The 24,958-nt window shown below is 46.3% G+C and overlaps 2 protein-coding genes across 3 annotated transcripts in view; both read right to left on the bottom strand.

The window, feature by feature from the left end:
- LOC310699149 (histone H2B 5-like) overlaps nucleotides 1–24,958 on the bottom strand; it is a 960,349-nt gene that overhangs the window by 228,659 nt on the left and 706,732 nt on the right. The gene's annotated exons all lie outside the window — the stretch shown is intronic.
- Nucleotides 1–24,958, bottom strand: part of PPP1R1A (protein phosphatase 1 regulatory inhibitor subunit 1A) — a 69,236-nt gene that overhangs the window by 7,285 nt on the left and 36,993 nt on the right. For both annotated transcript variants that reach the window (XM_083486751.1, XM_083486752.1), the window contains exons 2-5: nucleotides 18,320–18,380; nucleotides 6,192–6,229; nucleotides 4,702–4,765; nucleotides 2,506–2,709 (exon numbers count right to left, since the gene is read on the bottom strand). In XM_083486751.1, coding sequence (XP_083342877.1) covers nucleotides 2,506–2,709; nucleotides 4,702–4,765; nucleotides 6,192–6,229; nucleotides 18,320–18,380 — 367 coding nt within the window. The remainder of the gene's footprint in view (nucleotides 1–2,505; nucleotides 2,710–4,701; nucleotides 4,766–6,191; nucleotides 6,230–18,319; nucleotides 18,381–24,958) is intronic.

The following is a 24,958-nucleotide window of genomic DNA, read 5'->3' as shown; positions in this document are numbered from 1 at the left end:
ATGGCAGTTTCATGCCACTGAGTCCAACTCTAAACCTCTCTTGAATCACACTCTTACAAAACATCAAAAAGGAACTAGAACTACCATTCCTTTAACGAAAATTCAAGACATCCAAGAATATTTAGGTTCTTGCAAGGAGAATGAATGTGATAATGCTGGTCCCTGTAACGGGTTTTGTTTGGGGTGTATTGTCTTTTGCTGCTTCGTGATACTGGGCCAATTTGTATTAAAAATACGGCTAGCTCAAAAGATTCTTGTTGATGCTGCCTTAGGCAAGTCAAAATGTTGAACTCTCCACCACTGTGTCCTATTACAAAACAAGCCACCTAACATTTCCAAGAGTTGACTGGATTTACATCTTCTCAGTTTCATTTTAAATCCTTGTAATTTAAATCACATGCTATTGTGCTGGACATTCCTTAATCTGGACTGAATCTCACCCTCAGATTCCTGGACATCTATCAGTTACATAGATTAGAAACCTCTGTCTATGGAAGCGCTGAAAAGTGTAAGATGCTACCTCTTTTACCAGTCCTTTACTATTGTGATTGTACAATTCATTCAGTCAACAGCAGCTCTCCCCCCTCTCTCTCTCACACCCCCCCACACCCCCACCCCAACTTTCTAACACAACACTGTTTCTCTATAATGCACCCTCTGGAATTAGAAAAAAAGGTGAGTTCAGGAGGGACACAATAGATGTATATAAAATTGTACACAGCAAGGAGAAAGTTCAGAGGCAGATGTTTTTCTCCATTTTTCATAATGCTAGAACTTGGGGACATCCAAAGAAGCTGGATGTTGGAAGATTTAGGTCAGGCAAAATTAAACACTTCTTCCCACAGTGCATAGCTACTGTGCAAATCGTTCCCACAAGATACAGGAATGACCACCCACTGGGATGGCTTTAAAAAGGGCTGGATAAATTCACGGAGGGAGGAGCAGGCTGTCAGTGGCATCTGCTTGGCCCTCTCAGAACAGAAACCTGGACCAGGTGGGCCATTCGCTTGATCCAGCCGAGCTCCTATGTTCTCACTTGGGGCAAGCAAAAGAAGAACTGTTCTTGTTGAGTCTCCCATATAACAGACACACATTTTCTCATAAAATAGCCCAAACACCTTGGACCTGTTTTGCCTTTTTATTATTTTTTATTTTGCCCCCATAGCCAAGTTCATTAGGAGAAACATGGTCAAATGCCTGCCACTTTTTTTACTTCCTCCAGCTTACAATTGTGCCTGTGCGCCAGGGTAGCTGGGAGAGATCAAGGTGGCTCTTGGTTGAATCCCCAGGAAATGACAAGGGCAATTTCAGCCCAGCAGCTAAGCCTCTGCCAAGGGTGCCATTCCTCCAGAGGTGCAGGCAATCGTCTCCAAGAGAAAGCTGAGGAAGACCCCTAGCCTGACTCTACGGTTAGGCTGGCCCTGGCTGAAGTTCCAATTGTTATACTTTGAATGACAGCTTCCCATAGCATACTCCTCAAAAGCTGTGAGTTCTCAACCAAGGGAAATAATAAAACATACATTACTTGAGCTTAGTGTTGGGGGAGAACCCCACTCACAACCCTTGGTGGGACATGACACAAGTCTCTAGGGAAGCAGTTTGCTCTTTTTGTCTGTTCCCTGCTGCACTCTGAAGTCCTGTTTATAATGGAAAACAGGAGCCGCCATCTTCCCTCTTCTGTGAAATGTCAAAGGGGAGACCACAGCTGTTTTGAGCCCATCATCCAGCCGCAGCACTTTGCAGGACACGCTCACACTATGAATATTTGACAAGGGGCTTGGGCAGAGCTTGTTAGAGAGAACATCCCTGATAAATCATTTATCAAGACAGGGAGTGGATCAAAACGCTTCCCTCCAGGAAGGCCTCCCCCCCCCCCCCACAGAGGACTCAAGCAAAGCTCAGCTATCATTTTGAACTACAGCCGCTAGAGGCCACTGTTTGATCTCCTTATTAGACAAAGGATTTTTTGGCATGACTTTGCATTCAGGCTGCCTGCTGCAGTGTGGGGGAGAAGAGTGCCCTGCCACACGCACAGGCTATTAGCCTGATCTGCAGCAGCACCGGGTTAATGCACAGCTTGCTTTCACATAGGCTGTCATGGACCAATCATATTACATGGACAATTAACAACAACAACAACAACAGATTCCAGAGTGGTGCTATGCAGATAAAGGGCTGCACAAATCAGAAAAGACCTCTATGCCCCCACTGAGTTCTATGGGATAAAATGTAGGGTTGCCATATGTCCTCTTTTTCCAGGACATGTTCTCTTTTTCATGGGTACATAAAATGAGGTCGTCATAGTTATCCATTGTTAAAAGTAGAAGTTGGCAAATGTGTCCTCTTTTTTGCTCTTCTAAATATGATAACCCTAAAATAAAGCATAAAATGTAGGCTAACTTTCATAAACCTGATGCCCTCCAGATGTTTTGGACGACAACTCCCTTCACCCATGCTAGCTAGGAAAAGTGGGTTAATGCCTCTAGTTGACTGAAACATACTCACGTTCCTCCAGGCCAATGGGCTCCCCCTGCTGAATGCCCAGCTGAGCATGCGCTTGGGCCAAAGGGCAACTCCCAGGACTGTGGCCAGGTTCTGAGTTGGCATGAGGGCAGCAGCTTGGACTGTGTGGCTCCTGGCTCCCAGTGCTGACATCCTCCTCATCCGCCTGCTGCTTGCAGAGATGGTGCTCAACCATCAGCTGGAGCTCTGAAAGGGGGAGGAGGGGAGGAAGAAAACCTCATGAAAAATATGAAATTTAAAGAGTCTGGGACAATTTCCTGTGCACACATTTAATTTTTTTAAGCCCAGTTGTAAAAAAGGAGAGCTGTTCATTGAGAAACATTCAGCTACCAGTAGGCAGTGGCTTTTGATGACTTGGGAACTGAAGGAAGGTGTTGTGGCCAATGACAACAGGGTTGTGGCCAATGAAATGGTCCCTTTGGTGCAATGATTTCTGCCTGTGTACCAGGACTTTCTCTCCCTCTCCTCTCCTCTCCTGCCCCCTGTGCAATTTGTTCCAGAGGGCTGGGGTAAACCACATAATGGATTTAGATGTGGGGGAGGCAAAGTCCCATTGTGGAGATGTGCCAACAGAAAGACTTTGTTAGTTACAATCCCCCAAGGTTGAAGAACAGTGTTCTAAACCACTTCCTGTACTCCACGCTTCCTACCCCTGGGCTCCTTTATATACTTTACCTGGGAGTAAGTTCCACTAAACTCAGGAGGACTCACTTCTGTGCAGATATGCATAGGAGCACACTGTCAGTGCCATTATCACCCTTTTTGACCCAATGCCTAATGACCTTTCTTCTTTCCAACTAGTATATGAATATTTGACCTTGAATCCTGGTTGTCAGAACTTGAACCTGTTTCCTGGAAAACAGAATTTCTCCATCACCCACGAGTCATAATGACCTCTAGTTATGGAACCTGTTCCTCTTTCAACCCTGATCTCTCTGTGCTCCAAAATGGATCCTGTGACTCTGTCACAGCCTGAGAATTGTGCTCTGCAAGGCTTAAAAAATAGCAGGGTGGGCAAATTGGAGGGAATGTAGAGCAATGCAAAAGATAAAGTGGATCAATGTAAAATTTATGAGGAAAGATTGCAGGAGGAGGAGGGGGGACCAGACACATTTAGTCAGAAAGAAAGAAGAAAATTGTGGATGGGAAAACACAAAGACAACTTAGAACCCATCCACAAGGACAGAAGAATCACACAGGACATCTTTGTGGGCACTTCAGAATGTTCAACTGCAAATGGGAGTGCGCAGGTTTGCATGAGTGAAAAATAACTAAAACCCTCACTACAAGCGGATATCAGGTTGGCAACTGTTCTACATGCAGGGATCCATCTTAAATTGGTACAGACCCACTGGGGGGGAGGTGTGGGTCTTCCATGGGTGTAGATCACGTCTTTAAGAGTTGGACATTCTGGAGCAATGCCATGAATGAGCATTTGTAAAAATAGGTTGGGAGAAGCATCTGCCTAGGGCTGTTTACGTGCAAATGGGCTTAAGACCAGTTGGGGGGAACAGAATGGATTGGATGACCTTTGAAGGTACCTTCCAGCCCTGTAATTGGAGGATGCTTGTTTAAAAATAAATCCTAATCTCTCTTAAACGACCATGTCATTAATTACAGGATGGCATTCCTGGGATACTGCCAAGCAAGGGACATAGCAGTGTGTCTGTGTGTGCGCATGTGCATGCACACCTTTGAAAAAACAGCCATTCCATCTGTGGGCCTTCAGTGCTTTTAGCAAGCAAGTCAATAGACAGCCAGACAAAAACTTGTGCTGGCTTCTGACCCTGCCATTACCTCACAAAGAGAAGGGGGAAATACTACGGGGGTGAAACATGCTGCCATTTGAAGGAGCTGTGGCTGTAAGCCCCAACGCTCTCCCCCATCTCCAAGTGGGGAAGACGCAGGGGTTTAGCCTATCCTGCACAGAACCTCACTGACAGCACTCTTGATCTTCTCTAGAGTGCAGAGAAAGACATTGTGCCAAGCCTTTCAGAGCGGGAGAAAGCAGCGAGAGAGCTTGTTGCTTTCAAAGCACTGCCAATATCCGTACGAAGTTAAGAAAAACCTCCATTCCTTCCCAGAGTGAAGCAACATGTTCATGCATGCTCAGTGGCAGGAACCATTAAGGGTCCTTCACTTGGAGTCAACTAGTCCCTAAACTGCAGCCACTGTTACCTTTCATGGTGGGGGTGGTGCGAGAAACCTTCTTCCTCTGCCTTGGAGACATCGACATTCCTGGCTGTAATGAAAGGTGGGGGTGGGGGGAGAGGTGAAAATACCTGATGAGCCCCTAGGTGGAAACTCTGGAGCAAAACTTTAGCTATGTCCTGAATCTGGATCCTGCCAGTTCAGGAATGAAAGAGAAGATGCTCAGTGGGAACAAGGCCTCTCAAAATGCAGCCTCTCTTCTCCGAGGGGCCTGGTCCATCTGGAGAGAAAGTGCCACTGCCTGGTGGGCAGGTGCCTTTAGTCTACATAGCAACAACCTGCCAGAAGAAGTCCCTCCCCACCTGCAGCCCCTCCCTTCAAGATTCAAACCAAAAATTGTGCCTGATTTGTCCACTCCCATGGAGGCATGATGTGGCAAGTGCTCCCATTCACTGCAGTCTCATCTCAGGAAAACCAGCAGCTGTTGACTTTCTACTCACTATGGGGCTCTTAAAGCAGGGGTGAGCAGCCTGTGGGCACATGGGCCAAATTGCCAGGCCTCCCCATTTGACTTGTGAGACTGTTCTGTGGAAGCCCATCTTACACCTGACATCATTTATGGCATCAGGTGTGAGGTGGTTATGGGTGGGGCTTCAAAGGAACATTTGGGAACTTAAGGTGCATTCTGGATTACTCCTTTGATGGTACAAGGTGAGGCCCCACATGCCCATCAGCTGACAGTAGGAGGTGGAAGGTGCTGGTGAACCTCTCTGCATTTGGAGAAGAATTTTAGCAGCTCCTAAAACTTGTCACATTAGGAAATATTTCAAGGCCAGGAATTTTCCCCTGGCTAGATTAAAATCCAAACGAGATAAGAAGTGTTAGCTCCCCCCTACCCATCCGCACCAGATCTTGCCACCAGCACCATCACGACACCCTCCTTCAAGCCACTGCTTAAGTCAAAGAAGAGGAGCAGCAGTGGCAAATGCTCCCTCTGTCCTCCTGCCATGAGATCAGTAGCTCTTCTGAAGACTTATAGGATTACCAACTGAAATGAAAGGATGTGCATTAGGTGGTGGAGCTGGTGGTGATGGCAAGACTTTTGGTGAGGATCAGAAGGCACCCTTCCAAGCACTTGGATTGGCTTAGAAAGATAATATTCTTTCTTTCTCACTCCCCAAATTAATGTTAAATAAATACCACTTTACTATACGATCAAGCAATGAAGCCTTTTCCTGGACTAGGTGCAGGGGGGGGGGAGAGAAGGTTGCCTGTGTCAATGCTTGCCAACAAACCCCCCCCCCCCATCCTCTTCACATAGAAAGCTAGCACACCAGGGAGAACCTTTTCACTGGCATTTCATTTGTCTATGTGCATGGAGAATTTTCACTGGGGGTGCCTTAAAACTGTATCTGCAGCTTGAAATGGCTCTATCCAGGACATACTTTAGCACCCAATTTTGCTGGATAAATGAAACTGGACTTCAGTTCCTCACCCCTTGGAGAAGTTATACATACCTTCAAAAGAGGGTTGGGGAGCCGGTCTTCATCAATTTCTGGGAGAGAAAGATTTGTATGTGTGGCGAGGAGACACAAGGGAGGGGAAAAAGAGCAATACGTTAATAAAGAAGCAGACAGAATCATGCCACGATGAAGGGGGCATAATTTTGGCAAGCGAGGGAGAGTCACCAAATCAGTCAGGAGATAAACCTGGTTCACTTGTTTCAAAATAGGTGCAAGTAACGCCCTTAGCTGCCCCCCAGAAAATCATGCACAAAAGGACACTGCTTATCCTCAAGAATCCTGGGAACTATAGTGTAGTGGTGCTGGGAACTACAGCTCTGTGAGGGGCAAACTACAATTCCCAGGATTATTTGGGGGAAGGATAGCATGAATGAGAAAACTCCCAGGGATTCTCAGAGGGTATTGAGTGGAGTTCTTCCATAATGTTGCTATAATGTGGCTCATTAAACTTTTGGAATGTTTCATTTTATGGATTAAATTGCTTCTCATTAAATTCATTTCAATTTATTGTGTTTCTATGGTTCTCCTTGTTGTAGTACTTTTTGGGATTAGGGTTATCTGTGGCTCAAGCTGCTGATTGAGGCCCAGGACCACAGGCCTTTGCGGAGCTTTGCAACTCTCTTCAGGAGCCCAATGGGTCTGAGAATGCCTAGTCAGAGAAATGGAAAAGAATGACTGATGAATGTGCAAACAAGCAATTAGGACTGACTGAGCATTGCTTTTGACTTTTAACCAAAAAATAAAAAACAATATAAAATCAATACAGAAAATATTTCCCTCATTGGGCCCAAAGAGGTATTTCCTGCCAATTCATCCGCTAATCAGTTTTACCCAGCACAGGAGGTAGGTGGAAAAAGACATCTGAATACTAGATCTGAACATCACTAATCCGAACATCAGACCTGACCCAGGAGTGGAGCTGCAGCCAGGCACACACGTAAGCAGCACTGTGGCTGACTCTCCTGCACCCCACCCCCAGGCTTGACTGCAGCCGGGAGCAAGGAAACTGGCTCGGCAGCTCCCTCGCCCACCAGAGCCAGGCTCCAATGGGGGAGCCTATCATGGGAGTACCTAGTTGCACCCCCTCCCCAAAATGTGTCCAGGCCACACACCCCTCAGCCCCCCCCACTCTAAGCCACTGTGGGTGACAAATGGGTGGGGTCCCTCCTCCAGCAATGAGCTAGTGATAAGAACAAAACCCAGAGTTCAGAGTTTAGTTTTGTGTGATGTGAGGGAGAGGAAAAAGGAGCAAGCAGAGGGTCAGAGAGACATGGCTGATTTCTGCTTGAATCCATGGTTGCAGCTATCAAAGAAACAATACCCCTTTGGGGTGTTGATGCTGGGAACCCCTCCATTGTAGGCTCAGGTTGTATATATGCTTAAAGAAGCCTTATATCACAAAGACACCACAGTCTCTGCCATGCCTCATTCCCAAAAGGAAACACGAACCCTGGGTAAACGGCTGTAACCCCTGGAATCTTGCACTGCTTGGAGATAGTGTTGGTGCACAACAATGTGTTAGGAATAAGGGCAATACTTCCTGAGGGCTGCTTCATTTACCCTCCATGACTTCAACATTATAGGTGTGTTCAGGATGCATCTTCCCCTTCAAAAGCATGACTTTTGCTAAATAGAAAGCTAAACAGGCAAACATTTGACACAGCCTCTAATATTTCACACACCACACAGGGTACCTAATTTGGAGCGGCTCTGTCACCCAGGAAACGTAAGAGGGTGTTGTCATGGGAACTAGAACACTGCTGGACTACCAGGCTCCCCTTCTGTAACTCCAGCAGACCAGAAACCATTCCGGCAGGATCCCAGAAACTCACAGCTCCAACATGCTACTAGACACCAAGCAGGATTAAACAGATTGTAAGGGAATGGGACTTAACCCAAACAGAGTCTGCCAGAGGGCACGGCCCATTCAGCAATGATCTGAACTGTGCCACTTTTTCTTTTATAAAGTCAGCTACAAATACACCTTTTGTGAGATATACAGGCTTAGGAATAATCATGGAGAAAAATGTGTTTCATAAAAACTGTCTCTTTGGTTTTGAGCCACAAGAACCCCTACAACGTCTGAAGACGCTGCACAACTGCAGTGTTAAGCAAACCTGCCCAGAAGCAATATAGAGAATTTGATGGAGAAAAGGGTCTGAATGGACACTTAAAAGAATAAAAGAATTGTGAGTGCATTAATTGTACCTTCCCCCACTTTTCTGAGGCAGGGTGGGGGTGGAGATTAGGCTCAAAATCATGGTGCATGAGGGAGGGTTAACCCTTTCTCCTGTACTGCAGCTGCAGTGAAAAACAGCCCACTCCCAGGGAGTGAAGGCAGTGGCAGATTTATGGGCAACCTAAGCAAACAACAGGCTAGGGCCTCAGACTATGAATGACCTCTAAATATGAGGGTTTGCATTCAGCTAAATTTTACTCATAGTAGACCTTTTGAAATGAATAACCCTAACTTAAGTCATATGTTCATTAATTTCAGTGGGTCTATGCTGAGTAAAACTTACACTAAGTTGACATTTTTACTGAATTTCAAGTCTTACATAATTGGCTTTTTAAAAAATTAAAGGAAACTGGGGAAAGAGACTCTAAAATAGACACAATTGTTCTGATAGGACCAAAAATATATACCAAAAATAGCATTGATTTTAGCACCACTACGGACTTCTTAAACTCCACATGGCCTGGGGCCTCACTGTATCTTAATCCAGTGCTGACAACAGGGAAGGACTTGGGTCTTTCACATTTCAGTGGCACCTTCTGCAAAATTCAGAGCCTCCCCCCGCCCCACCTCTCACCTTCCATTCTACTCAATTCACTATGTCTTGGTTGCAATGCCCTGCAGCGCCCCCTAGGTGTGGGGCCCTAAATCCGCCTCTGCTGCAAGGAGGGATGCTCTCCCTGCCCCTGGCCATGCAGAAGGCCAGCTTCCATTGGCATCAGAAGAGTATGGGCTGGTGGTGTGGGGCAGGAAGGGGAAAGGGACCAGTCTTGGCTATCTGGACAGTCCATGTCTTTCCTCCACCCCACCCCCACCTGTTCACTCAGGCTGAAGACAGATGTGGCATTTAAAGGGGAAATCTACTGAGTAATCCACCTAATAACTTGCTGCTTCCTGGTGAAGGATAAGCATGCATTTATACTGGCCAGGAACTTCCAAAGCATCTCTACTGCCTTACAAAAGCTACATTCCATCTTCAGGCAAAAAGACCCAACCCTGGAAACCAGAGATCCTGAGTTTAGCCTTCAGAATTGCTCCTTCAGAAACAGAACCTGTTTATACATATCCTCCATCTGAGATCTGACTTCATATTATGCTACCAGAGGGGGCTCAGCACAGCATTCAATATTTATGTGCACTGTAGCAGCGACTCCATACAGTGGCATACTCTCTCTCTCTCCCCCCCCCCCATTTAACAAACACATTTTCTTCTTTTCTGCTGCTGTGGCTGTTGGGCCTCAGAGGAAGGGATGGTTTTGGATTTCGCAAAGAGGAGCGTGTAATTTCTTGGCTTTCAGATTATCTCTGCTCCATTTGAAGATCAAACACAGGTGCCTCCTGGCAGAAGGGGGGGATGCTGGTTTATGTCAGGAGAGGGAGTTGAAGAAACACTGTGTGGAAACCGTAATCAGAGCATGATACAGGCGCATGTGTTGTGTGCTTGCAAGACTGCAGCATTTTCTCTCTCTCTCTCAGCCAATCTGCTTTGCGTGGTAGGAAGAAGACTCGCACTTTAGATGTGCTAGATGATAACACAGAGCAAGTTTAATCTAGTTTGCATTTGCAACTCCCATAAAAAGGCAGAGAAAGCCTTTTTTGGGGCCTCATTCAACCCCAGCATTTTTTTGTTCTCAAATGAGCATTCCTGGCAGGGAGGAAAATTCAGTCTAGCCCAGGATGATTGGCACTCACAGTCATATGATAATCTTGCAATCAAGGGTGTTTTTAGGAGAAGGCACTGCCAGACAAGCTCTACAGCAGGGATGAAGGACCTGGTGCCCTCCAGATGTGTCGGGACTACAAATCCCATCGCCCATGTCCATGTTGGCTGGGACGGATGGGAGTTGGAGGGCCACAAGTTCCCTATTCCTTCTCTACAGGAAGATTGCCTAAACTAGCTTTTCCTTGCATTCCTGCGAACATAAGACCACTGAGACATCTGATGTGCAGCTTGTTTAAGCAAGCATAAGCAAATCACCTTTCTCTTAACTTTGAAAATGAACTTGGCTGGCTGGCTCCAGGTAGAACTTCCCACAAAGCAGGGCTGGCTCCAGGTAGTAGGAGAAATTGGCTCATTATGGTGAACAAGTCCAATACACCTTATATTACAGCTTATATTACAGGGGTGGGAGAGTGTAGCCCTCCCACTCCCATCAGCCCCAGTCAGCATGGCCAATGGTCAGAGATGATGGGTGTCATAGTCCAGTAATGTCTGGAGATCCATGGATGTCCCTCGTCCCCCCCCCCCCCCCGCTGTATAGAAAGATAGGCACATCAGTGGCACAAATCACCTTGTTCCAGGGTGCTGGAAGGGCTGGGAAAAGGCCAGTTAGCCTGAATGTATGACTGAAGGCATAGCCATCTAAATCAGGGGTGGCCAGAAGGTTGTTCTGGATCTACTGGCTGATATCTTTGTGATCTGAAGTAGACAGGCATGGCTTTCTGAATGCCAGTTGTTTAACAATGGCAGCAGCAAAATGTATTGTGGTGCTGAAATGAAAAAAGTTAGGGTGGGGAGTTATCCAGGACTGGTGGGGTGGGGGGCCAGCATAGCAGAGGTAGTCCACCCACCCTCACCTTTGAATTCATTCTTGCCACTTTCCATCTCTCCGAGGAGGATATTTTCTCCTGGCTGATGAAGCATGACTCACAACTGCTGAGGCCGACCCCTTTCATGCTAAGAGATGGAGCACAGAACCTTCCTTACTGAGTGATATATTCAAAGCCCTTCTTCCCTCCATTGTGTTTCTAAAAGAGTATCATAGATGCAAAGCAGTGAGTGAAGGAGACTGAGCAATTACCAGCAGAATAAAGTGGGTTCACTTATCAGCTCCAGGGAGCTGCTTAGCCTTGAGATAAAAGAGCTTTAATTTATGATTCTATGATTCTATGCAGCTAGAGGAATTTAACTGCTTTTTGTTGCCAAATCATACACACACACAGAGACACGTGTGTGTCACCCTTCTTGATGCAATCAACACACACACACACAGACACGTGTGTGTAACCCTTCTTGATGAAATAGCATGCAAATGTTCATAACATCCTACCCCCACCCACTCCAGCAGAGTGGGAAGGCAGCTAAGGTCATGCCTGCCCAGGCTGTGTTGATTACTTTCCTGATTTGTGATGCAAATGAATATTGTATTATCAGCTGCCCCATTTCCTAAGACAGGAGTGGGGAACCTTTTCCAGCCAGAGGGCACCCAGTGTGCTTTTATCTTTGCACAGTGGGCTAGTTTCTATACACATGGTGGTATTCAACAAACATTTGCAATAGGCAGCTCTACTTAGCCCTAAAGCATGCAGGTGCTCCCATGAGGGTCTCAGTTGGAACACACAAAATCCATCTCCCTGGTCCTCTAATAGGAAGACCACAGAAGTCATTCTGATGCAGGGGTCCTCAAACTTTTTGAACAGGGGGCCAGTTCACTGTCCCTCAGACACTGTTGGGGGCCAGACTATATTTTGAAAAAAATATGATGAATTTTGTTGAATTTCTACCTGTCATGTAGCTGCAAAATGCCTGTAACAATCATAGATGTGAACTGTTTTTCCTAGGAGTGTTCCTGTGCATTTAGCTGCATGGCAGGCAGAAAACAAAGAGATCCCCCCCCCCCAGGTATGAATGAAGAATACATTTAGCAGGCTTCTGCCTGTCATGCACTGTTAAATATACAGGAGCTCAACCCAACTAGGAAAAGCAATAATGTATCTCAAACAATTAAAGGTAAAAGGTAAAGGACCCCTGGATGGTTAAGTCCAGTCAAAGGCGACTATGGAGTTGCGGCACTCATCTCGCTTTCAGGTCAAGGGAGCCGGTGTTTGTCCACAGACAGCTTTCTGGGTCATGTGGCCAGCATGACTAAGCTGCTTCTGGCGCAACGGAACACCATGATGAAAACCAGAGCGCATGGAAACACTGTTTATCTTCCTGCTGCAGTGGTACCTATTTATCTACTTGCATTGGTGTGCTTTCCACTGCTAGGTTGGCAGCAACTGGGATAGAGCAACATTGCAGGGAGGCTCAGTGGTTTAGACCACAGCACCACCAGCATTCCGTATCTCAAATAATACTGCAGAAACAATCCAACAAGTAGAGTGGGGAGGCAGGAATGGGGGGGGGGGGAGGGAGAGAGAGAGAGAGAGAGAGAGAGAGAATAAGCCCTAGTACAGCTCCTAATAATAATAATAATAATAATAATAATAATAATAACAATAATAATAATAATTTTATTATTTATACCCCGCCCATCTGGCTGGGCCTCCCCAGCCACTCTGGACGGCTTCCAAAAAAATATTAAAATACTGTAATACATCAAACATTAAAAACTTCCCTGAACAGGGCTGCCTTAAGATGTCTTCTGAATGTCAGGTAGTTGTTTATCTCTTTGACATCTGATGGGAGGGCATTCCACAGGGCGGGCGCCACTACCGAGAAGGCCCTCTGCCTGGTTCCCTGTAGCTTTGCTTCTCACAATGAGGGAACCACCAGAAGGCCCTCGGCGCTGGACCTCAGTGTCCGGGTAGAACAATGTGCATTTTAACACCAGTATGTGAGACAGAAATCTGATAGCTAGACTTTGTTTAATCAGGGGTGGTAGAAATCACCACCAGTTGCATTTTATCCATGTTGTGCAGCTGTTTAATACAATATTGTATAAGCAGAGTTCCTGTGAATCCCAAGCTTCCTCCCTCTTGGGGAGGATGGAAGGTTGGACCTCTGGCTGCTATACGTCTGCTCAATACAATACATGCACTTACATTCACTTATTCATTAATTGCCCTGTAACATGGCTCTCTGGGCAATGTAACAAGAAATGTTTAAACACAACTTGAAAAAATGTTAAAAAGACAAGAAGAAAAAGAAGAAAAAAAACCCAACCCGATTACGGTCCAAACATACCACAGCTAAAAAGATCCAAAACATCACAGACTATTCCATATACTGTATTTTTCATGTATAAGGCTAGGTTGTTTTCCTGAAAAAATAATGTCCAAAATTTGGGGATGTCTGATACACGGATAGATCTTTTCCCCAATTTAATTAAATCGGAGTCCCTCAAAATACATGGGAGCGTCTTATACACTGAAAAATACGGTATATACTGTATATAAATCTACCCTGAGCTCCTTGGGGAGGAAAGGCAGGATATAAATCCAAATAAACACACACACACAGCAATTCATCTAGTCCTCCAGAAAGCCAAAATAATATCATAAGCACTAAGAACATAAGAATTGTGTCTAGTCACGGCTGCCCACAGGCAGAAATCCAGCAGGCGAGGAGATGCGTCTCCCCTCATCACAGAGAGGAGCAAATCTGAGCCCGCTCTGTCAGTCCTCGCACAGCGTGGCGTTTTGGCTGGCAGGCCGGATTGACGAGCCTGGTGGGCCGAATCTGGCCTGCGGGCCTTAGTTTGAGGACCCCTGTTCTGAAGCCTTGAAGCCCCAAAGCCACTTAGATTTAGAGGTATTGTGCCTCATGAACTTTCATGGTTGAGGGTTTTATAGATCAGTTATGCCATATTATCAATTTTGCCAAGAATTGCCTTGCAGGACCTTTGGGGGGGGGTATCTAAAAAGACAAAACAGAGACTGGGCCCTTCTTGGCTTCCTCCCTTTCCTGCCTGCCAAGAATGCTGAGCTGCTCTTGTCCCAAGGCACCGTACTGAAGTTATTTCCTTGGATACCTCCTTATTATGTCAGCCACCCTAACCCTTGGCCACCTCCCTTGGCATTCCTTCTGTGCCCTTTTCCAATTCCTTGCAGCCCATCTTAACCTGAAGCACTTCCTCAGAGCTCCCTCTCTCGTCGGCCCCTTCTCACCTCAATTCTTCATTGCCTTTGTCCAGAAGATCCACTATCCTCAGGTTCCTCTTTCTCAGACAAGTGCTCCTGTCCCTAGAGCAGGAGTGGGGAACCTGTGGTTTCCAGATGTTGCTGGATTGTGACTCTCATAGACCTTTGAACATTGATCTAGGGCTGATGGGAGCCCAGCAACATCTGGAGGTCCACAGGTATCCGCTCCTTCTGTATGCGAGGGGTTTTAAGCTCAGCCAAGCTCCCTCATAGAACCTGAACTACAGACATTCTTTCTCCCTGAGCAATTGCTATGTTTATGGACTTGCCATGCCATGATGTCAGCTCAGCCAGCTGGCATCAGTGGCTGCACCAGCACCTAAGCAATACAGTGCAATGTTTTTTGCTTTGGACATCTTGGAAATAACCATGTTGCCATGCATCCTTATTCTGTGATGGATATCTTTCATAGACTGCTCAAACAGAGCTCCCTCTAGGCCAAAGCATATTTCCCTCCAGTAAAAAGTATAGCAAGGCTGTTCCTGGAACAGTGCTGCCCATTTCCCGCTCTGGGGCACCAAAATCTTGAGGATTTTAGGAATATGCTATGTCCTTAGGAGTCCTGGAGGGACTCGATCATATTTGATCATCTAAGAGAGGTTGCTTTTACCAAGTCTGCCATGCTCAGCAGAATGTCGCTGACATTTGTCAGCTTGCTAGAGGGAGCCAGTGTCCTTAATGGGATAGCAACACTTTCCTTTACAGAATGGATTGGTCCAAGAGGTCTTCTAAGGGTGAACATGAGCATCTTGGCAGTTCCATCCATGGAGGGGTCTCCAGTTGCAGAGTCAAACGTAGTCATCTATTTGGGTGTGTTGTTTTAGAGGTAAAACTGAATTTTTATAAATTTAAAATAAAAAAATTCCTTCCAGTAGCACCTTAAAGACCAACTAAGTTAGTTCTTGGTATGAGCTTTCGTGTGCATCCACACATCTTCAGATACACTGAAACAGAAGTTGCCAGATCCTTCTATATAGGTGGGGAGGGGTATTACTCAGAAGGATGGTGGGAATGGGAGATTGATAAATTTATTCAGTGAGTGGTCTTAAAAATATGTTTTTGGATGTGAGTAATTAAAATTTGCTATTATTTTTATGATTGGACAACAGTTAACTTCATAAGCCTATGTTTGATGAAGAAACACATAAACTGCTTTCAGACAACCAAAGAAATTTAATTTTACCTTCTGAAAATGTCAGATAATGCTAATTAATTAATTAATTAATAATATAACTGCAAGTACTTGGCAATCATTGTTAATGATTTCTATGCAATTTCACACACTTTTTACTTATCAAGCAAGAATAATTAATTTAAGCAAAATATATTTTGAATTCCCCAACTTTTTAGCACCCCTCATTCTTGGAATTTGAAAGTCTAAAAATTCAACACGCCTTAGTAATCCATGCTTACCCCATGAAGGTGACGATAGGCCCCCACACTGGGGCGGCAGGGGGCAGGTGTTGCATTCAAATAAGTACAAAATTTCCCTGGATCAGTCCTGTCATTGTGATCCATTCTGACCCCAATATAATCCTAGTGGACCAGAGGCAGCTGCCTTACACCAAACCAGACATCAGGCCTGGTGACTGGCAGCGGTTCTCCAGGGCTTCAGACAGGCTCCCTTTCCCAGCCCTGCCTGGAGATGCCAGGAGTAGAACCACAGACTTCCTGCACGTAAAAGAGGGGCTCTGCCACTGAGCTCCATTGAGGTGTCATCTACACAGGCTGTCCTTACAGATTCGTAGAAGTTGGAAGGGACCCTGAGGATCATCTGGTACAACCTGAATATGCAGCTGTCCCGTCCAGGGATTAAAGCTGCTACCTTGGCATTATCAGCATCACGCTCCAACCAACTGAGCCAGCATTAAGATGAGTCCCATTAAAATCCCAGTGTTGTCCAGCTTTGAACTCCAGATTCCTCCTAGCTCCTAATCTAAGAAAATAATGCCCCCTTTGGCACCAGAGGCTTCTCCAGTCACCCTCCCTTCCCCCACCAACAAAAAGATGTCGTGGCTTGCTGACTATTGCTTGCTCTCAGCGTTATTTGCAAATCAACAATCTGCCATGACAACTTCCTAAATATTCAGACAGACAAGGAAGCAGCGAGAAACACAGGTCAGACAGGCGGTCAATTATCCAGCAGGCAAGAAAAGCCAGAGAATGCAACCAGAGACTGAGACTGTCAAGTCTTGTGCAGGCCGGCTGCAGCTGTGGGAGACTGACAGGAAAGGGAAAGGAAGGAGAGGCCTGCACAGACAAGTGAGGTCTTTTCCCAGAGATGCTGCTCCCTGCTAAGAAAGAAGATGCTTTCCTGTTTGTCCAGTTCAGCTGGATTTTCCCACTCTTGTCTTTGGGACAGCAACCCACAAGGGATATCCAGAGACCCACTGTGGCGTAGTGGTGAGAGGACTGGACTAGGACCTTGGAGACCAGGGTTCAAATCCCCACTCAGCCATAAAAGTCACTTTCTGGAGGGTCTCTCCTAAATTTATCAAAAGCATCTTGGGGCTCCAATGTGCAAGAATGATGGGGGAGGGCAAACATTCTGGACCTGGAGAGGGGGGCACGTGGAAATCTAAGAAAAAACTGTTGAGAGCATCACAAAATGCCCATTTCACAGAAAGAAAAGTTGGTGATGCTCAGAACCCACATCTCTCCCCCCACAAAGAACCAGTCAAAAAATACTGAACACACATTGCAAAATAAAAACCAAAAATGCACAAAAAGCAGGCAATACCTCCACAAAACATGTAACCCTTCCACAAGAAAAACAGGTAAAAAACTCAATTGAAAGAAATCAAGAGGGGCAAGACACTGCCCCAGGGAGGGTGTTTCATAGCACTGTGGTAGAAAGAAGCTGCATGTATCCCTCGGGAGGGAGCTCCACAGGTGCAGAGCCAACACTGAGAAGACCCTGTCTCTAGTCACTGCCAGTTTAATAGATCTTGATGAAAGGAAACGTGAGCAAGACCTCTGAGACCAATTTTAAAGTCCAGGTAGCTGCATATGGGTACAGGAGGTCCTTCAAAGAGCCTGGTCCTAAACTATTGAGGGCAGGGTGAGGTAACAGATTTCAGCTGAAGGCCCCATGCAGCCCTAGGGCTGTAGGTTGTCCACCTTCCTGCACTAGGTCCATCTTACTCAGCTATGAGTGATTGCCAAAAAAGAAGAAGACCTCTCAAAAAACCAGCAGGGAGACACAGGCCAACAACAAACACCTTGCAACATTTTATTTATTTATGAAATCTGCATACCACCTTCCATTTGTAGAGCTCAGGGTGACTCGTAACATAAAAATACAATACCCCCCAATACATAATAAAAAATAAGAACCAATAATAATAATCCCCCTACAACACATTTAAAAGGGTGTCAGTCAGCCAAAGGCCTGGTTGAAGAGGTATGTTTTCACCTGGCGCCTAAAGGTGTATAACGAAGGCACCAGGTAAGGCTCCCTGGGGAAAGAATTCCACAGACGGGGAGCCACTGCAGAGAAGGCCCATTCTTGTGCTGCCACCCTCCGGACCTGCCTTGGAGGAGGCCTCAGGTGATGACTGCAGGGTCTGGGCTGGTTTATATGGGGAGAGGCAGTCTTCAGCTATTGCAGTCATCACCTGGTTAAGGCTTTATAGGTCAAAACCAACACTTTGAATCAGACCCAGAAACTAATTGGCAGCTAGTGCAGTTGGGCCAAGATTGGTATAATATGCTTAAACCATCTAGCCCCATGGAGCAACATAGCCGCTGAATTCTGCACCAGCTGAAGTTTCCAAACCATCTTCAGAGGCAGCCCTACATATAACATGCCCTTCAGGGGAACAATTGGCCAAGAAAACAGTTCTCATTGCCCATGATAGAGCAAGGTATATGTTAGGGATCCATAAGGGCATCTTCTGGGCCAATAAAATGGCTCAACAGTGCAACAGCCCCTGTGACAAAGGTCTCCTTGTTTATTTCTGAAGCTGCTCCCACAAACTAGTGAGACACCCCAAAATATGGATGAGTATGTTTTGGCTCTCACCAGGAGATGACTGGTCACTGCTCAAGACCAAGGTAGCTGGAGTTGGGCGACGTCTTCGGATCTATAAGAAAAAAGAGTGGGAGAGGGGTGGGGGCGTTAGGCACTCAGAACCACTTTTGTCCAAACACTTAAATATAGCAAAATGGGTAGAGAGACAGGCAATAAATGTACAGCAACTACAAAGCCACAGGATGTGACTTTTCTTTATTTTGTTCTGTTCATACTATGCCTTTTCACCAAGGTACCCAATGATGGCTTTCACAGTTCTCCTCCGTATATCCCTGAGACAACCCTGTGGGCTGAGAGATGGTGTTAAGTCAAAGATGACCCCGTGAGCTAAGCCCATGGTTGGAGGGGGGCTTGAGACCAGGGGACCACCAGGCTGGCTCTGTCTGCCAACTACCAGTTGAAAGCTGGTGTCAAATAATCGAGGCAGCAGCACCACCATTACCAGTGAGGGCCAAATACCCTTGCCAATATAAGGAAATACAACCCCTGAGGAAACGTAATTCTCTTTTCAAAGGGTATCTACTTAGATCTAAATAGCTGTGAATTGCTCTGATAAATTCCCTTTGAGCAGCAGATGAAAATGTTTATTTACACTAAGGCATTTTAAATCAGCGCCTGTGTTTTTAATGTTGCCACAGTGTGAGATTAAAATGTTTTTTAGTCTAATATTGTAACCATCTGGCCTGATTTATCTGCTGCTGGTTCTGGGTTGTTTTTACACTCAGAGATCTTGGTTTCTTGTTTGGGTGCAGTGTATTCACCATCTATCTGCAAACCGCCTTGAACTAATGCAACATGTGCGTACGAGCAGACTGACAGTGGACCTGCTCAGCAGCCTGCCGTCCCTCCTCTCTGCACCTCAAAACTGGTGCAGTAGAAGCCTTTTTATGGTGTGCCCCAGGTTCAGTGCCCAGACTGACAGCTCTCTTTGCAAAGAGACATCCCAAAGAAGACCTGTTTAGGATGGACCTCAGTAGGAGACAAGGGTAGCATTCGTAAACAGACAGCTCCTGGAGCACAGCATATCCTTCTGGACATCTATGGCCCTCCAGATGTTGCTGAAATACATCTCCCTTCAACCCTGACAATTGGCCATGCTGGTAGGGGCTGGCAGAATTTGTGAGGCCAACAACATCATGAGGGCAACAGGTTCTGCATCCCTGGTTTGTGCTCTTTCATGATATTGCCAGTGACAACCTTACTGCAAGTGTAGGGGGAGGGTGGGCAGAAGGAGCATAAGACAGTTCCCTTTCTTCCAACCGGTAAATTAAGTGACTTTCCATATTCCAATGGGAGGTGTGTCTGATGTCAAAGTGAGAAGCAGTGCCTCCCACATTTTAAAATCAATCTTCTGAGGACACCTTGAACCCACCCAAACCCTAGAGCAGAGGAAGTCAAGATGGTGCCACCCAGATACCACAGACAACAACTTCACTTATCCCTGACCACTGATCATACTAGTGGGGGCTTATGGGAATTGTAGCACATGTTATAGAGGGCACTGGGTTGGCATTTCCTGCCTTAGAGCTACAACTGGTTAGGAGGCCTCTAGCTGGCACTTGTTTCATAGACAGATCCCCACCTCCCAGGTTCTCTGGAGAGACAAATCAGCCATTAAGCCAATTTGTAGGATAGAGGAAGTCAGCATAGATACAGACTGAGAAACATGTGGGGTATCTTCCAACTGCCACTCAAAGACTGAGCTGCATAACGCCATACGCAAAAGTGACTTCTTCACCTGGTCTTCGAAAGCGGAGCACAGCCCAGAGTCAAACAAAGATCAAGCTGGTGGCAGCTGAAAGATCAGATCCACCTTTCCTTCCCCTCCACACCTATAGTAACATTGCAGAAAGTTTAATGTGTTCCCTGCTGTCTGCAGAAGGCACCCATGTGGTGCACGAAAGGCAACTGCTGGGGAAAATGGCAGCCAACACACTGGTCACTGACCGAATAACTGCAGCTTTCTCATTGCATGAGCTTCTGAGGTCACTGGGAGGTGCAAATTACAGTCCATGCTGCAGACATGTGCATTTTGGTGGTACACAGACTCTCTAAATTCAGTCTCAGCCATTTGATGCTGCCAAATCCATCTTAATGGCAGCTATCCTACCTTTTCCAGGATATTTTCCCATCACTTTCCTTAGTGTAGAAAGCCCAATCTTTGGGAAAAGTAGGTTCCTTGCACAAGGCCTCTGAATCAACTATAATTGTACAAGCTGAACCTAAGTTATAGGATTGCAGCCATGTAGTGTGTGTGGTGCACTTTAAAGCCTTTCTCCATAACTGTATGACAGCTCAGTATCACCATCATTAATGCTAGCTTGCATCACAAACAGCAAGAGAAGAAGGAAGCTTGAGCAAGGGGATTTTCCTGACCCCTCCAGCCCCTCATAAAGCCTCTGCAGAAGATCAGGGGCCGTTCTGACCATGAGGATGTGGGGGGTGGAAGAGGAAGAATGTAACACACACACCACCAAAAGAGGCAGAGGCACCTTGCTTTAGATTTGCTTCACTTCTGCTACTTAAGATCTGGGTCAGTTTTTTCAAGGAAAACAGTCACTATTTTCTGCAAAAGAAGAAGGATGAATTACAGGCAAAATATGCACTAACAATCAAGGACTCCTGAAGACAGATCATCATTCTTCTCTTCTTCTCTGCCAGCACTCCACACATTGACACACACATTGACACACAGACACACAAGACACACACTCACTAGTGTTCTCTGAAGTGCGCACATGTTCTCTGAGCATGCTTGAGTGAGAATGACACCCTCCTCCAATTTGTCACTTTCCATGTCCACACGCAGACGACTAAGAGGACAGATGAGAGACTGCATAATCAGAAGGCTCTATTTCCCTCCCTTAGGGCTGTCAACTTATTTATTGATAAGCCAATTACTGGTAAGTTGAAATAAAATTTACATATCACCAAAAACAAGAGCAACAACCCACACCAGTGCCTATTTAAGGCCTAACTGAGATACCGTAGGAAGTGTAAGGTAATTTATACAGCAAATGCTGTTCCTCATGATTAGGAAAGATGGCAGCCAGGTGGGCGGGGTATAAATAATAAAATTATTATTACTGTTATTATAGCTCCAGAGATTTAGGAAGGATGCCCCATCTGGGTCCAGAGATTTAGAATTCAGGGCAAACACTCTGGGGCAAGAGCAGGAGTAGGAAACTGCCAGGCTGAGAGCCAGATGTGACCCATGGCATCACTCCTTCTTCTTTTAAATCAAGATTCTATCCCTCCTGGTTATGAAAATATGCTCAAAGGTGTGTGGGCAATATCAGCTAACATCCCAGGGGAGCAGCTGAACTAAATTCCAGTGGCTGAACAACTCCTGGAGGATGCAGACCACTAGGATCCCTTCCAATCAGGATTCAGGCCTTATCATGGGACTGAAAAAGCCTTGGTTGCACTGGTCCATGATCTCCAGTGGGCTAGGGATAGAGGGGAAAGCTGTTTCCTGGTTCTGCTGCATCTCTCAGTGGCCTTTGACACCATTGACCATGGGTAGGCAAACTAAGGCCTGGGGGCCGGATCCAGCCCAATTGCCTTCTAAATCTGGCCCACAGACGGTCCAGGAATCAGCATATTTTTACATGAGTAGAATGCGTGCTTTTATTTAAAATGCATCTCGGGGTTATTTGTGGGGCATAGGAATTCATTCATTTCCCCCCCCTTCAAAATATAGTCTGGCCCCCCACAAGGTCTGAGGGACAGTGAACCGGCCCCCAGCTTAAAAGTTCGCTGACCCTTGCCATTGACCATGACCTCCTTCAGGATTGTCTAGAGGAGCTGGGGGCAATGCTAAGCAGTGGTTCCTCTCCTTCCTCCTGGGCTGTGTTCAGAGAGTGGTGTTGGGGGATGAGTGTTCAGACCCCTGGGCTCTCACTTGTGGGGTGCCTCAGGGTTCTGTCCTCTCCCCCATGCTATTTAACATCTTTATGAAGCCGCTGGGAGAGATCATCAGGGGGTTTGGGCTGGGTGTTCATCAGTATGTGGATGACCTCTCTTTTTAAATCAGAACCAGTGAAGGCAGTGATTGTCCTGTGTGAGTGTCTGGAAATGGTTGGAGAATGGATGGCTGCTAACAGATTAAGGTTGAATCCCGACAAGACAGAAGTACTGTTTTGGGGGAACAGGAGACAGGCGGGTGTGGAGGACTCCCTGGTCCTGAATGGGATAGCTGTGCCCCTGAAGGACCAGGTACGCAGCCTGGGAGTCATTCTGGACTCACAGCTGTCCATGGAGGCACAGGTTAATTCTGTGTCCAGGGCAGCTGTCTACCAGTTCCATTTGGTATGCAGGGCAGGCTGAGAACCTACCTACCTGCAGACTGTCTCACAAGAGTGGTGCATGCTCTGGTTATCTCCCGCTTGGACTACTGCAATGTGCTCTACTTAGGGCTACCTTTGAAGGTGACTCAGAAACTACAACAAATCCAGAATTCCATCTGAGACTCAGAAAACACCATGACAGGAAATGAGGCTGCCATCGGGGGTAGAATCATAGAATCATAGAGTTGGAATAGACCACAAGGGCCATCGAGTCCGACCCCCTGCCAAGCAGGAAACACCATCAGAGCACTCCTGACATATGGTTGTCAAGCCTCTGCTTAAAGACCTCCAAAGGAGGAGACTCCACCACACTCCTTGGCAGCAAATTCCACTGTCGAACAGCTCTTACTGTCAGGAAGTTCTTCCTAATGTTTAGGTGAAATCTTCTTTCTTGTAGTTTGGATCCATTGCTCCGTGTCCGCTTCTCTGGAGCAGCAGAAAACAACCTTTCTCCCTCCTCTATATGACATCCTTTTATATATTTGAACATGGCTATCATATCACCCCTTAACCTCCTCTTCTCCAGGCTAAACATGCCCAGCTCCCTTAGCCGTTCCTCATATGGCATCGTTTCCAGGCCTTTGACCATTTTGGTTGCCCTCCTCTGGACACGTTCCAGTTTGTCAGTGTCCCTCTTGAACTGTGGTGCCCAGAACTGGACACAGTACTCCAGGTGAGGTCTGACCAGAGCAGAATACAGTGGCACTATTACTTCCCTTGATCTAGATGCTATACTCCTATTGATGCAGCCCAGAATTGCATTGGCTTTTTTAGCTGCCGCGTCACACTGTTGGCTCATGTCAAGTTTATGGTCAACCAAGACTCCTAGATCTATATTTTATTTATTTATTTATTTATTTATTTATTTACGGCTATTAGCCCATAAAATATGTACAAACATAAAAGCTCAGGGGCATAAGGGCCGATATATTCGACCCCAGAGGGTGGACACCACGATGCAAGGGGGGGGGTCAATGAGCAGAGCCAAATAACAGCTTGGGGCACGAAGAGCTCCAAGGGACGGATCACAGAAAAAGGAAAACTGAAGACGAGGACCGACATGCACTCTCATCGTAACTGTCCGATTAGTTTTGGTGTTGTTGTTGTTTTTTGGTTGTTTTTGTGTGAGAGATAACCGCATTCAGGAATCTCGCCACCTGCAGAGTTACCGAAGGATCTGTATCCTGCAAAAGTAGTGCGGCGTGTGACTCAACAGGCCTGCTAACCAAGCGCAGTAAAGCAGGACCTAGGAATTTAGTCCTGGCTATGCTGTGTAGGGGGCAGTTGAACATTATATGTGGAAGAGATTCGACAGTTTTCCCATCACACACACATAGCGGAGACACCAAACCCTTGGAAAATCTGTGGCTCAGCAGGTTCGATGGAAGGACATTGAACCTTGCACGAATAAATGCAAGTCGGTGTGGTACAGATGAAAGAGATGACATGTATGATGGAAGGCCGAGTGGTGGGGTTATTCCGTGATACCTGGGGGAGCAGACACCCCCACCCCCGGCGAGGTTGTGTTGATTTTCAATGTCTGCTAATCTTTGCTCAATAAGGCTTTTGGCTGAGCGTAAGTTCATCTTTAAGGAGTCCGCTGGGGAAATTCCGATGCTCAGAAGTTTGGCATGGATTTTTCCTACCCACGGATTGACAAAGTCATCTCGCCAGAGGCACTGAAAAAGGTAATGGTCGGGAAGCCTATGCCAGCTGGACAGCCAGTAGCCAAAGACTCGCTTCCAGATGACGGTCTCCAATGATGTAATCTTTAACTCCAGACGTATGGCTGCGTTGCTCACACACATGGGGAGTTTCAGGAGGCGACGGAGAAACTGATTCTGCAATGTCCCAAGCGATGTTAAATTGGACCCTGGGGCCCAGAGTGGGGCAGCATAACAGAGGGTGGAAACCACTTTCGCGTGGTATACCTTCAAAGCAGAATTGATGTGGGAGGCTCTGTCGGCCACAAAAAATTGGAGTAGAGTATAGAGTATTGTTTTCCCTTTGTTTAGTAGATACTGAATCTGTGGCTTCCAGCTTAGGTTGTAGTGAAAAAAGACTCCCAAGTATTTAAATTTGAAAACCTGTTCTAGTTGGACTCCATCTAACTTCCAGCTGTAAATTTTCCGATACCTGGTAAAGACCAGGACTTTAGATTTCCCATGATTAATAGTCAGATGGTTAAGTTTGCAGTAGGCCCCAAAAATCTTTAGAGCTCTGCATAAACCGACTCTAGAGTAGGAAAGGATCGCTGCATCGTCGGCATATAGAAGCAGAG

The sequence above is a fragment of the Podarcis liolepis genome (genome assembly GCF_965112155.1).
Source record: "Podarcis liolepis genome assembly, chromosome: 2".
NCBI classification, from domain to species: domain Eukaryota; kingdom Metazoa; phylum Chordata; class Lepidosauria; order Squamata; family Lacertidae; genus Podarcis; species Podarcis liolepis.
Note: the sequence above shows the minus strand (reverse complement) of the source record. Positions and strands in the feature narration are given on the sequence as shown.